At 43.4% G+C, this 14,805-nt stretch overlaps 1 protein-coding gene across 3 annotated transcripts; it reads right to left on the reverse strand.

Annotated features, from left to right (window-relative positions):
* Position 1: 1 nt before the first annotated feature.
* Positions 2-14,507, reverse strand: mapk9 (mitogen-activated protein kinase 9). Of its 3 annotated transcripts, none has more exons than XM_030101802.1 (12): positions 14,299-14,506; positions 9,151-9,297; positions 7,375-7,504; positions 6,896-6,954; positions 6,502-6,640; positions 5,956-6,121; positions 4,188-4,259; positions 3,180-3,362; positions 2,801-2,925; positions 2,637-2,700; positions 2,376-2,446; positions 2-2,115 (listed from the first exon to the last, which is right to left on the reverse strand). In XM_030101802.1, exons 2-12 carry the CDS (start codon positions 9,264-9,266, stop codon positions 1,972-1,974), a joined length of 1,269 nt encoding a protein of 422 aa, XP_029957662.1. In that variant the 5' UTR covers positions 9,267-9,297; positions 14,299-14,506; the 3' UTR covers positions 2-1,971. The 3 variants fall into 3 exon arrangements, with proteins under 3 accessions (XP_029957662.1, XP_029957670.1, XP_029957678.1); XM_030101810.1 differs by having other exon boundaries at positions 2-2,108; positions 2,375-2,446; XM_030101818.1 differs by lacking the exon at positions 4,188-4,259 and adding an exon at positions 5,634-5,705 and having other exon boundaries at positions 1,972-2,108; positions 2,375-2,446; positions 14,299-14,507.
* Positions 14,508-14,805: the final 298 nt, after the last annotated feature.

Consider the following 14,805-nt stretch of genomic DNA (forward strand, 5'->3'; position numbering starts at 1 on the left):
ATAGCCACTGATGTCCACTTTATTGATTATGGGCAAAGGTGTTTGTCGGGTGATGATACTGCGGTCATTGGTAACACATGGGGCATCTCTCGAAATAAAAGGAGAAACAAACTGTGAGATGCGCAGTGTACACAACGGAGTTCTTCTTTTTTCTTTAACATGGGTAATAGACGATGTTCTGAGCTCCACTATATTCTGCTAAGATTTTAGAGAGTGAGTTCGTCACTCCTCAGTTCATTTAAGGCATGACTGAAAGAATAATGTCATGTTTGCGTACAACACGGTGCAAAAGTCTTCTGAGAGTCCGTAGTGTCATTTCTCTGCATGTCCATCAACACTGTGCAAATCTATCCGAAAAGCAGCTCCGCAGTCCGTTTTCCAAGGCTCCTTTTCAGGGTTTCCATCCGAGCCGCACTGCCCTGGGCGTTTATCAGGACTCCGCAGACTCCTGCAGTCTCTTTCACATCTTCAGCCTTATTGTCTGCTTTTTGCTGTGACAGAAACGTTCTCCTCGGACTTTTCCTTCCCCAGATGTGTACAGATTCTGTTCGTGACGATGACTCAAAGAAGTCTAAAAGTAAAGAGTGCCGCACAGTACATACACACATAGAGGCTTACAAGTCAAAAAAACAAAACGAACAAACAAACAAAAAAAACGTTTTTCAAACTGGCTTTCAGAACCGAGAGCATCAAGGTGCTGTTAGTCAAAAAAAAAAAAAAAAAAAAAAAAAAGCACTTGAATGGATTTCTGTTTGTAACAAGAACTACAGTATCTTATAATTATGATGCCTTCATGCAATATCCTTTTGTTTCAGCATGAGAACTATAAGTTATTTGATCTGGTGAACATTTTGCTACTTTTCCAGCACTAGTGGAATGGTTTAAAAAAAAGAAAACAAGCCACCCATTTCTTTTGACAGCTTATCTAATTTAGATGGGCTTCACTGTGGTTTTGTGCAACATTTTTGCAAGAACATAAAAATAAATACATTTCAATTTCGCCTCCTCCAGATTTACAGGATTACGATCTTCTTCTGTTGATAATCGGTACCTTTGGTTGAACCAGGGTGATTGCATTATATATATATATATATATATATATATATATATATATATATATATATATATATATAAAGCTCTGCTGATATGTTGAAATCATGAACTAAACAAGCACCTCTCGTCTATCGGTGATGGAAGGGTGCACGGAGACAATGGGTGTCAGATCTTGGCGTCTTTACATACAGTACAATATATCCGGAAATATAACGGTAACACTGCAGTCACAGCTTCCCCCCCGCTGTCAGGAGTAAAAACTCAAAATTCACATCACTCAAGCCAGTCCGCCGGAAAAGAAACACCACTGTGGAAATCTGCAATACACTCAGCGTGCTAAAAGATTCATTCAACCTTTAGATTAGTAATTTGATCATCGGGTGAACATCAGATGGTCGATGCGGTCGTTTAGTCGTCGGCTTTTGTTCCTTGTGGCGTTAACATGCAGGAGAGCAGCTCAATGCCGTGGTCTACGTTTGTCACGAGTCTGCTCCGGTAGGATGACAATGACTTAAAACCGGCTAAAAAAATAAAACTATTAAAAAATATAAAACGGGCAAACTGATCAAACAACAATTCCCAACCTTCTCCCGGTAACCTGAAAATCAATATGGATGCAAACACGACCGATACGTGATCAAGGTAAACATCCACGAAGAAGAGAAAGATGAAACTGTTTCACACGACAGACAGCACAGACGATTCTGACCTATATGCTGCAGTCCAGAACAGAATGTGAGGATAGAAAGGATCAGGGGGATCTAGCAGAGTAATGGGGAAAGAAAATAGAAAAATAGACCTGTTTATTGAGGTTAAAGAAGAAAGACGAGGAGGGAGAGGAAGATGACTGACTGACATCTAAAGAAAGGTGGGAGGGGCCGAGGCAGGTAGACAGACACTTGTGGTAACGGACGCTGTTCACTGACTCTCATCCAGTGGTCCTGTCAGTGTGTCGATGCTGCTGCTGTCCGTGTCCGAGGCCAGGGTGTGCTCCGTGGACATGGACGAGATGTCGTTGGCTGAAGAGGACTGAGATGCTGAACCCGACACCGCATCTGATACGGGGCACGCACACACACACGCACACACACACACAGTAGTTAGACCAAGTTTATAACTATTTGATGTGAATTCACAAGGATTTCTCAAGATGCACTTGACTGGTCCTGGATCTTTAAAACACAGGTAACATATAAAGCACCGGGCTCTCAAACGTTGAGAGCTGACGTTGCTTCAGGCCTTCACATCACATATCTTCAGTTTAACCATCCTGAGCCGTTCACCTGGCTGACAACGCATGAAGTTGGTGCATTTCGTTTACCTGAGCAATCCTCTTTCATGAGACCATTTTTGTTCCTCTCCTCCCAGTCGATCACCTCTTCATAAATAAGTTCTGCGGAGAAACACAAAAAAGTTTTCTTAGTGTAGAATTTCACAGGATTTTTCCCTTGAACTAAATGGTTGTATGGAGAACTCAGCGGCTGGTCTGGGAAAAAACACACAATTCCACTAATATAAATGTTGACGCCGATGTATCTGAAGTGCAGCGCTGATGGATTTCTCTAGAGGGCAGTGTGTCCTACCTTTCCACTGCTCAATGGTGTGCTCTCTCTCTTCCAGCTGCTTATCTGAAATCTGGGGAGGAGGCTGGGAAAAATAAAGACATGTATGTAAAAGATCAAGGTCACGCATAGCTGCGGCACAGACGAAGCGCCAGTCCAGTGAAAGAGCGGAGAAGTTCCCTCACCGCGTCCGCCTCCGCAGGGTCGTACCACACGTGAATATAGGGGTGATTGAGGGCTTCTTCTACTGAGATGCGGCATTCGGGGTCAATGACCAGCATTTTGGATAGCAGGTCCCGTGCTTGACCCGCTGTAAACACAAGAGACCGACGAAATATTAGTATTGCTCTCAGGCTTCAGAGATTAGATTTCTGATAGTAAATGGCACAGATGAGAACGGAAAACTGGACTTGCATGGTCATTTTGTGACCTGGTTGTTTAGTCGGTTTTAAATCGTATTTCATTGTTGGGACATGTCTGTTAACATTCATAGAAAACCACAAATTCATCAAAAACCACTATAAACCGAGTGAACATGTGTATTTCCATGTGTGATGCTCTTACTCTTCAGTTTGTCGTGCTCTGAGTCAGAGGGAAATGCCCAGTCCGGGAACAGCTCGGCGAAGCTGACGCCGGGATACTGTGGCTTGTTCATCACGTAGTTCCTGACGGTCTCCATCAGCCGGTTCATAAACTCCAGACTGGGCGTGCCCAGAACCTCAATCACCTTATTCCACTGGTCGATGTCTGGACGGCGTGCTGGTTATGGAAAAGCTCACTGCATTCAGGACGTGGATGAGAGCAGACGAAGGGAGAACATGGAAAGCCCCAAGCTAATCCATTTAAAACATCAAATATAAAAGCATCCATCTTGTCTTACCATACATTTACCACCTTCCAGAATATTACTTTTATCGTTCCCTGATGTAAGTTAAGGAATTAAAAAAATACAAATGACGATGGGAGAACAGCAGGATGTATCATCAAGGAACAATTGGCTGGGATATTTCAGTCCGGGTCAGCGTAGCGTCTTGACAAATCGAGCAACATTACAATCCCTCCAACAGTTTTAGCCCGGCTAAAAATATAGAGATGTATGGTTGCCTGGCTGACGACTGAAGAGGGCAATTACCTCTCAGAATGAAAAGCAATCTGTCCTCCAATCACACTTGTCCTTTGTAGTCATTCTCAGCTACTCAGGTGTAAATGTCCAGTGCCAAGGAAGCCTGTAGCTGCTAGCCGGTGAACGATCATTGGAAACAGAGAAACGGCCACTATAAATGCAAATGATGTGAATCACTTGAATTCGATTGTCTCTATTAATTAAAGTGACGACAGACATCTGATTCAGAGCCACGCAGATTCACAATTAGCACATCCATAAAAAGCTTCAAATGGGACCTGCTAGTCGTCTTTAGTGGTTTCTCTGTAGAGAGAATCATTATGATGGCAGAACAAGAAAAATCTTCACTTCAGAACCAACAAAACAAGAAAGAAACAGTGATGGAGGGTGAGAGATGAAAGAAAAGGGACAAGCAGTGGCACAGAGACGATGAGAGTGGTGAAGGATACGATCGGTGCCCTGGAAGATGACGCTGCCTTTTACCATCTCTCCCATGATACACCCCACTGACCAGATGTCCACTGGGAACAGAAAACACACACACAAAGACACACACACACACCAGACATTAAATAAAAATGATCACAAAACACTGACCATATAAAACAGTTCAAAGAAACGACATGTGAACGCTGCATGGATGAACAACACGCTCTGTGGGTAAAATCTGAATGATAAACATCGAAATGCAAAACACCGGCGGCGCCGTTTCACTCCGTCCTCCATCCTCCAGTCGAGCCGTGGCCTGGTTCTTTCATCATATTCATCTTCAGACTGGATCCCGCTCCCCTCTCTCTCTCTCTCTCTCTCTCTCTCTCGCAGCCTTTCAGGCCTTTTTTCCTCGGCTCTGCTTATCAGTTTACACAGCTGTTGCTTTCTCCCTCACCACGCGCATGTGTGTGTGTGTGTGTGTGTGTGTGTGTGTGCGTTCAGCAGAGAAGGATGTGGCTCGTCTCCCTCACTATTTGCTCGAGAGCGTTTATAAAAGGCAAATAGCCATTAGCTCATCTCTTCTCCCTATTTCAGCTGGAGAGGAGCTGAAGGCCCGATAACGCTCCCTGCAGTCGACTTCGTGCCAAGCCGCCACAGACGACGTCTCGAATCATACGTGTCAACTGAACGCGAGCTGCCGCTCACTGTGACTGAACTAACAAAGCCGTTACACTGATCAGTCGCGTGACGGCATCCTCTCTAACACCTCGTGTTACACGCGGACTTTGAAAATAAGCTCACTTTAAAAATGACTGAAATTAATGAAAAACCACCAGACTTTTGTGGACAAATAGTCACGGCTCAGGTTTGTTTAGCTGGAATTATTTTCCACTGAACATAATACAGACATGGGGCCTGCTCATGTGTGTCTGTTGGGTTTTTCTTTGTAAAACTGCCTTGAGATGGCGATGTTGTAATTGGTGAAAGATAAAGAAAATGAAATTAAACTGATTAACAAAATCAGCAGTTTGGGAATCAGCAACATACAGATAGGTGATTTATCTTCACTGCTTTAAAGTGAAAGAGACATGGTGCAACATCAAATCACTTCAGAGGGAATCTGAAAGTGAGTGAAACCGGAAACTAAGGTTATTTGTTACATGCAGGTGGGAAACATCCGCCTTCGCTTCACTGTGTGAAATACCTCCAAACAGCCGACACTTGGCTGTCAGTTCCCTCCTACTTCCTCCAAACAAAAAGATCCGGCCTACAGCTCAGAATTAAACCGTATGTCACGGGACACCAGCTATCTGAGACATAAATTATGTTTTATTTTCCTGTTCATGGTGTGGGCTTCGGTGACTAATAAACTTCTGCTGCTCTGACTAAAAGACAATAAGTCTTCTGCTTTTGTTTATAGGAAATACGCTGCTCTGTTTAAAGAGACCAATAAGGAAGGATACAGTCCTTTCCAGGGAAGAGGACTTTGTGGGAGATCATTTCAGCCATTATGCAGCCAACCGACCACAGGTCCACTGCGCCAGAGTAGTGAAGACATTCATTAACAGTGTTAAAACCCGACACACTGCAAGTATATTTTTATTTCTCGATAGGTCAAACCACACTATCTCTGTCTAAAATCATGTTGAGATAATGACCCTGAATGGTACTGAACACTGAGCTGTGTTAGACTGACGCCCCGATTCGGCTTCTCCAACAGCACAATGTTCACTCAAGTGTGTTTGCAGGTCCAGAATGTTATATAATCTCCTGGGTTTTACTTACCATTCTCCTTATATTTCATGCCCAGAATGACTTCTGGGGCGCGGTAGTATCGGGTCACTACATACGGGGTCATCATGAAGTTAGTGCAGGCTGTCCTCGCCAGGCCGAAGTCCAAGATCTTCAGAGTACAATCTGACTTCACCACTATGTTACTGGGCTTCAGATCCTGATGGCAGAAAGCACAAAAATCTGTAAATCTACCAGAAAATCTATCAATATCAAACTAACAAGTGACTTGTTACTGGAAGAAATTACAGGTGGAGAAACATCTGAATGTGTAAATATATTTTAACAGTATGATCAAAAGCATGAAAGAACTGTTTAAGTTCCATAATGACTTTTCTTTTTTTTAGCTTTTACATATCAAAAAACATAGCTAACTGCTATAGCTAGCTAACTGCAGTACCTGTAATACACAGATATCAACATTGTTTTCCTCAATCACCTTGATCACAAACATTTTAAAATCAAAATACTGCACCTATTGCAGTCTCCCTAAATCTCAAATCAAAGACCTGGCTGAGCAATAGCAGCGTCTGGGTTTACCCTGTGGATGATGCCTGCGGAGTGCAGATGTCTGATTCCACAGAGGATCTGGTAGAGCAGGTAGGACATCCTCTCGTGGTCCAGGTCCATATGGATCACCTGGCAGAGGCTGGCGTCCATCAGCTCCATTACCAGGTACCTTAAGAATGAAAAGTGCTGATCAGAGATTGTGTTAATACTGCATTGTAACAGAAGAGCTACAAGAAAAGGTATAATATCAAAACGGGAAAAGAATGAAGATGAAAACGTGGGAAAAATAATAGATGTGAATGATGTGGGATGTTTGATATTAAAGTAAAAGAAAAAAAACAAAGCAAAACATTTGATCTGAAGTCTTTTGAATACTGTAGAAACAGGAGCAGAGTTGAGCTGGAAACACTCCGCTGCTACTCACAGGTCCTGGAACTCCTCCAGGGACTTCTGAGGCGTGAAAACATTGATCAGACGGATGATCTGAAAGCAGAAAGACAGGCCATTAGTCCACTCTGTTACTCTCCCATCTACATCCACTTCACTGAGGAGAGCCAAACAACTGAGGCGGAGCAATCAGAGAGATCATCGTCTGGATGCAGGAACTTTTCCCAGCATTGCAGAGACGTTACACTCTTCTACTTCTTTTTTTTTTTTTGTTTTCAGGTTTGTGCCACTTTGAAATGAAAGAGCAAAATTCTGGAAGTTTTTCTCTCATCTTCCAGCAGAAAATCACATAATGGACACAGTTTTAACCAAAATGATGGCAGAAACAAAGCGTTAAAAAAAAAAAAAAAAAAAAAAAAGATACATCTGTTGAACATGCATGACTTCTCTATAAAACCAAACAGATTGCTATTGTATGAGTACATGGCCTTAGGCATGGAAAAAAAAAAGTCTTACATTTTTGTGGTTGACGCATTTGAGGAGCACCAGCTCCCTGTAAGCACGTTTAGCGTGAGTCTGGTTCTGGAAGGGCCGACACAACTTCTTCACCGCCACTGGAATACCGAGGACCGTGTCCAGTGCAGAGCTGCTCGAATGACACACACACACAGAGACAGACAAAGGTTAGGAGTTCAGGGGAAAAGTGCCTCTGAGCAAAGCATTGCAGTCACGTGAGGCTGTAAAACCTAGGGAAATGAAAACTGTTATCTCGTTGGATCACCTTGTAAAAGAAACAACCGGCACGTGACAATTTCTTGTTTGTTGTATTTTTACTCTTGATGAAAAGAGATGTGAAAACCAGATAACAATCTACTTGAAATTCAATTTTTAGATTTGAAGTATATATCAAATATATTAGTTGAAAATTAGGTTATTAAGTGCAAAATGATTAATTAGATATTCTTTGTGATTGATGATGTGACCACAAATACATGCAGGGTGTCAATATAACCTCTGCAGTATTATACTGCCAATAACAGTGCCTCAACAGTTCTTTTCAAAGCATATTTTTTGCATTAACAGATGTTACTTGGCAGACACAATATGAATCTAATGATGCATGCAGATAAACAGAGCTGAATGGACCAGATTTGGATTAATAACCATGAAACCGTGAGTTTTGATTTGGTTTTGGTCTGAGTAATTGTTGTTAAGGTAGAAAAAACATAGCTAATAACAATCGAGTACCTGCTATAAAAATGCCTTCAAAATGTTTTTATTATTCATATCATGTATAAATACCTACACTTAATTTCATTTTTCTGTGCTGTGTTTGCATGTTCCCCATGTGAGAGTGTTGGTTTTCTACAAGTACTTCAGTTTCCTTCCACAGTCCAAAACTGTGTGTCCAAAGTTAATTGGTGACCACAGATTGCCTGGATGTGTGAACGTGAGTGTGTGTGTGACTGGCTCTGCCTTCACCCATAACCAGCTGCTATTGGCCTCAGGGCGCAGTGACGCTAGATGAATGAATGGAACAACTCGTAATACACTTTCAGCTTTCAGTTCCTCCGGAAACAAACAGACATGATGAAGAAACAACAGAGCCGAGAGGCTGTGATGAAAACGCGAAGTGTAGACAATCCTCATCACTGTCAGCAAACTGAACAAAAATCACTGAGTTAAAAAAAAAGTCAATCCAGCTCTAGAAAGTCATAAACGTACATAATTAATCTGCTTGGTCTACAGTTTCATCCACCTCAGCTGGCTGCAAACAGGCTGAAATGAAAGCACTCTACAAAGAGCCGCCGAGTGTTAGTTTGGCAGGTATCCTAAAATTTGGCAAATTGAGTGAATGAATCTCCTGGCTGAGGCCGGCAGCTCATCCTGTCAGGCCGTAAATTCACGTCAGCAACAAAGAAAATGACGGGATATTAAAAACATTCAAGCGAAGTGATGGACAGGTGGCCTGTCCAGGATGTATCCTGCGTTCACCCAGAGTCAGCCGGGATACACTCCAGCTCACTGCGAGCCCCAACTAATCAACTGGATGGCCTGATTTCATAATGTATAGCTCTTCTTATGATTTTATATTATTGAGAGTTGTTTTGGAAGAGAGGCTATAAAAATCCCAACTCTTCTTGTGCTTGTTAAATGTTAGTGATTCTAAATTATCCTATAAGTCTTCCTTCATAGTTTAATTCCTATTTACTGGGGGGAAACACCAGGTATGATAGTACCTCGGGTTGGTTGTACAGTCATTAGAGGACTGATAAAAGCGGAAGCTCTCACCAGACGATGCCTTGAGCCCCGGAGCCGATGGCGCGGAGCTGCTGGTAGCGTTTCAGTACCGTGAAGGTGGAGTCTCCCACCTGGACGCTGTAGAAGTGGCTGTCGGCCTCACTCATCCTGCTGAACAGTCAGGACCACCGGCACGTTCTGCAGCGCATCAGCAACAAACACACAGAGGAACGAGAAGAAAAAAACAAAACAAAACACAGGTAAATATCCTAACAATGCAAATGACTGGCAAACACTCCCTTATCGCCACAGTCAGGCAAAGAGGTAAAGCAGCGCCAACATCAGGGAGATACGTTTTTTTATACCATTTAAGAATTACTAATTTGATTCTCAGCTCAGCCTAAAGACAACCAATCCATCACTGCTTTCTGCCGTTTGTTTGCCTTATAAAGGTGACTGTTGAAGTTGAAGCTGTTCGTGTGTGTGTGTGTGTGTGTGTGTGTGTGTGTAAAGACGACAGAAGGCTGACAGCTTGGTGTTCCTGAGGCTCTCACTGCCATCTCTGAACTCATTCTGACACATCCATGCTCAGTAAACACACACACTCACACTTGTTTTTTTTTCTTTCCCCTTTTAATCCGCATCGAGCTCCACCGGCAGTGTGTTTGCAGACTTCAGCTGTGCACGAACACGTACATGTTAAAAAAAAAAAAAAAAACACGTGACATGCTGGTGTCTTTATGATAAATGCGGCTGCACTGGCATTGATTCCTCAGGCAGGAAGCGGAGGGGTATTATTGTTGGCCGTCGTTTCTGTGTGTGTGTGTGTGTGTGTGTGTGTGTGTGTGTGTGTGTGTGGGTGAGGACACACAATCGTGTAGCTATGCAACAGCGAGCAGCCACGGCACACAGCCATAAGTTAAACGGAGCCCGATTTTCGAGTCTTGACTGAGAACAATGACACCCTGGTTCTCATGGTCAGACGGAGATAGTGCTGGACAGAACGGCAGGACGGCAGGACGGGTCGAGATCTAACGGAGCTCGACGACATTTTAAAACGCTCCGGTCAGAACACTTCTCAGTAAGACGGGGGGTGTGTACTGCAGCTCACTTGATGATATGAAATAATGCGCTCAAAATAACTACTAATGTTGTGCTTCACTGTGCTGAATTTCAGTGATTTGATGCAAAAACCTATTTCTGTTTTTCAGGCTGTTATCGCAGCATGAAGCATCTGTTTCCTCCTCTGTCACCTTGGGACCTCTCCTCTAAAAAAAAACAAATAAAAAATATCATTTTGTCTGTTGAGCTCTCGGTTCCCTTTCGTTCAAAAGCAAACATAAATCACAAAGTGCTAGGAATTGAACATCAACCTCGTCAACATGCTTGCTGCTGCTAAACCAGGAATGTTGTGTGCAAGATGAATATAATAATATCACAAAAGCACGACTAAAAAAAAAAAAAAATCATCCAATATCCCAGCAACTTGCATTTTGCAATTATTAAATCATGGATCCTAGAAGAAGAAATTTCTCTGCCTGTCACATGAGCAGAAAATTACTAGATAGTACAAAACTTGGGCCAGAAGCAATACACAGAAAGAGCAATTTGTACCATGTGACACATTCAAGAGAAAACTGGAAGTTTAAAAGTACAAGCAAACCTTCAGTCGAGCTGTGTGTGGCGAGTCAGTGGCATGGCAGAAGAAAAGATGTGTTTACATGAACGTATCACAAAGCAAGAAGCCATATTAAGAAGTAAACTCAGGGGGGGGGCAAAGCTGCCCTCAGCTCACACAAGTGATCCTGACCTAAAGGGTCTTATTTCTGCTTCACTACATGAAAAACAAATCAGATTTCAGAAGCTCGAGGCTACTGATATGCAGCACGAGAAGCTCTCATTGCTGTTTTTATTGCATTATACAGTAGAATATAAGTATTTGCTTTATGAATTAGATGAGCGGTTTAGAGGTGAAGTTAGGGAGTGAGGTTAATGCGGTTTTCAATGTGCTGAGGAAGGACAGTAGATTTATTGGACAGAGGATGCTGGAGACGGAACTGCCAGGCAGCAGGAGAGGAAGACTTCAAATAACCCAGAAGAATCTCTCCATTGTCCAAAGAAATCCCAGTAAATCTTCCAATAAATTGTCTTTGAGTAAATTATTCTTATTTTAAATGTCTATTTTTTTCAGTCAGTTTGTTCTAAGTGACTTGTTTTTTTTTCAGAAGCAAAGGTTACTTTTTAGAAAACAGCACCTTGTTTTTTTTTCCTCCCTGTGATGCCTCGTAAAAGCGCAGCCTGCGGAAGAAAAAGCCTTCAAATAAACGTAGGAGGTGTGGGTCTGCAGCCACACCATTACTCAGATGAAAAATGGATCCTTCTCATCTCTATCTACTTTGGTTCTCTGCCTCCTCGGCTGTCCTCCTCACATGTACATCCAGCTGGCTCCTTTATTACACATCAGAGAAGAGCAGCAAAAACACCTTCACACTTTCTTCCAGCTTCTTGCAGTCGTTGCATTTTCTTCAGCTCTGTCTTCATTGTTTTATGCACATTACATCCCCCTCAATCTTCTGCCCTTTTAAAATTTTAATCTCATCTTCCCTCCGGCCTGATTCAATATATCAACCACTGAGGGACTGAAAGGTCTGCATTGATATACTTTTGATGAATATTTAACAAAATGCAAGAGCATAGTTTTGGATATCCTGTATTTTATGAAAACAAAATGTTTTTTGTGGCACTTTGATATTCCTCTCCAGCATTTTTTTCACCCAAATGTCTATTGTGCTGATTCGCAGTACTCCTATCAGGATAACGATGCAATGCAAGAATCATTAATCATAACAAAAACCCATTTCAGCTCCAACGGGCACAGCTTAGAAGTAATCCTTCACTTGCTGCCCGGCTCTCATCTAAATGTGCGTTTGACTGAGTGCAGATACAGAGAGGATGACAGTGAGCCAGGGAAGTTCGGTGAAAATTGCATGCAAGTTTAAAAAGCCAGACGAGCACGGGAGCACACACACCTGCACTCACTATAGCCCGCAGGCTGAGGGGAGTTTGAACAAATTAAAAAGAGAGGAGGTCCCCAAGAGAAACCTCAACCATTTCTGGCTCTGTAAAAGCAGGAAACATCACAGCTTGATAAGACATGATGAAGAAAAGCCACGGCTTGTCAATTATAGCATTCATCATTTGGTTACTGTTGATTTAGTATCCCTTACTGCTGGTTCTGCAATGACAGTACTTCCTTCAATACCAGAGAACAACTGGAGGCCTAATAATTAACCTGTAGTACTGAAGCTGCAAATTTGGCTTCAACACTTAATTGAACCTGATCAGTTACACTATTAACTCACTGAACTGTGTATTCACAGAGATCCCTGTAATTATGCTGTAGTTTCTGTTACGCTGACAATATTAATCCAGCCTGCCAGTGCTTCCACAGTGGAGAAAACAAAACTAAGTATAGCGACCACACTGGTGAAATCGTAGGGTGTTGAAAAGCAAATTAACACAGCTTATCCCAACTAAGACAGGGCAAAAGGCAGGTTACACTATTGACAGGTCATCCATCAAGCACGTTGCAGCACCTGTCCACACATTCACACGAGTGACCCATTTAGAGTCAACAGCAAAGCTAACAAGTCTTTTGTGGGGGGAAAAAGCAGGGGAATTTGTAGAAAACCTGCACGACCACAAAGAGAGGCCCAGGCAGCCAGCAGATTCAAACCAGGAACATTCTTGTGAGACAGCGGTGCTCACCACAGCAACACTGTCCTGTACCAAGTCAACAAGTAACAGATAACATAAACATTACACAGCATTCACTTCAGTCTGTTGTGGTCACAATCTCACTTCAGATGAGACACACCAGTCCAGCATTCATGCCAATGGATCAAGTTAGTTTTAGTGAAACCGATTTAAGCATCAGGAATCAACAGGCAAAGGACAAAGTGCTTCATTTAAAGCAAGTCTGACATTTTGTCACGTAGGAAAGGGGACATATGTTGTTACAAGTGCACTATTCTGTACTAATCCACAATTATACTCCAATATGTTCGTGCTGGCTTTGCATGATTTAATGAGAGGAGTGACCTTCACAGCATCACCATCCTTAACCAGAGCTCATCATGGCCTGTGTCCAGCCCGGTCAAGTCCAGCCTCTGGCTCTGATGTGGCTCTCAGCTGAGAGCAGGACGGGGTTCAGTGAGCTGGTGATGATATCAGATTAGCATGGCCCGAGGACTCGACATCTCATTGTGATGTAGCAGAGTTATAAAACACAGCAAAGGGTGGTCAAAACTATGACGAAGCAGCCACTGAACTGAAAATGTCAGGAGTATGAGATCAGCCTCTTGAGGAGGGCAAAGGATGCGAAAGATGTGCTTCTGGAGAGCACGCCAGTAACACACATGTTGCTCTACCTTTTTCACGGTGGTGAAAGAGAGATAAGGGTTCAAACAACCTGTTTATGCTTTGGCATGCTCCAGACATTAAATATGACAATCCAGTGTAGGCATGGCTCTTGATACACTGACAAGCTTTAACTTGCCTCTGACGTGCCAAATGAATTAAGACAGAGGTGAAATCAACAGCAGTCACGTCTGCACCTGTGCTTCTGGCAGAACTGTCACAGGTTTGAAGACCTGGGCGAACTGGATCCGGAGAAATGTCATTTTATTCTGTCTGGATGTTCACGATCGAAGGTCTGAAGGTGAACTCCGACAGTCGGGGGTCTTAAACGGGTCAATTTTGTAAGTCCTGCTCTGGAACACACACACACACACACACACACACACACACACACACACACACACACACACACACACACACACACACACACACACACACACACACACACACACACACACACACACACACACACACACACACGGAGGTATGAAGTCACCGTGTATGACACACCGTGGCCGCAGCAGCCCTGCCACTCGGTGCTGAAACACCGAAAAAAACCTCCGCTTCATGCAGCCGAAGTTAAGCTGACATATCCCCCGTTTCAATCCACCTCACATCTGGCAGGCTGTAAAGTTGCCCGGGCCTACACTGCCTGTCCGTTTTCGTTTTTGTCGGCAGCAATGCGGTAGTCTGCTCGGGCCGCCGGGGCTGAACTGGGAGCTCTGACGGACCACCGGACGGCGGGAGGCGGCGGCGGCAGCGGCGACCAGCCAGACCTACCTTCTCCCTTCGCCGCTCCCAGGGCACTCCCATGCATCGAAAAACACCGGCAAAACACTCCCCGCGTCTTTCAGGCACAACCGGGACTCGGGAAAGTTGAGGGAAGCGAGCGGCCCCGGCTTGTCACGACTGATAGAGCCTCCCGTAGTTTCCTAAGCTAACTCCAGCGGTAGCACGGAGGAGGACGGCTGGTGCGGAGGAAGGGAACGTCACAACAAGCCCGGACCCAGCGCCCAGTGACGTCACCGCGTAGGCTCTGCGTGGGCGTGAAGTTTTTATTACTGTGCAGAAAGTGAACTTTATCGAGGAGTGTCATCAACAGACATATGGTCATGTTAAACAACATTACATTCTGAAGAAATGAGAGATGCTACTCAAACAGAAATGCATGTGATTTATTCAAGATACACTGATTGAAATCCCTGATTTTATTGCTAAAAAAAAAAAAAGGAAAACAGAGGTACACTTAATCTGAGTATAGCATGTATTCTCTGGCAACAGCTTTTG

The sequence above is a fragment of the Salarias fasciatus genome, chromosome 2 (assembly GCF_902148845.1).
Source record: "Salarias fasciatus chromosome 2, fSalaFa1.1, whole genome shotgun sequence".
Lineage (NCBI taxonomy): Eukaryota > Metazoa > Chordata > Actinopteri > Blenniiformes > Blenniidae > Salarias > Salarias fasciatus.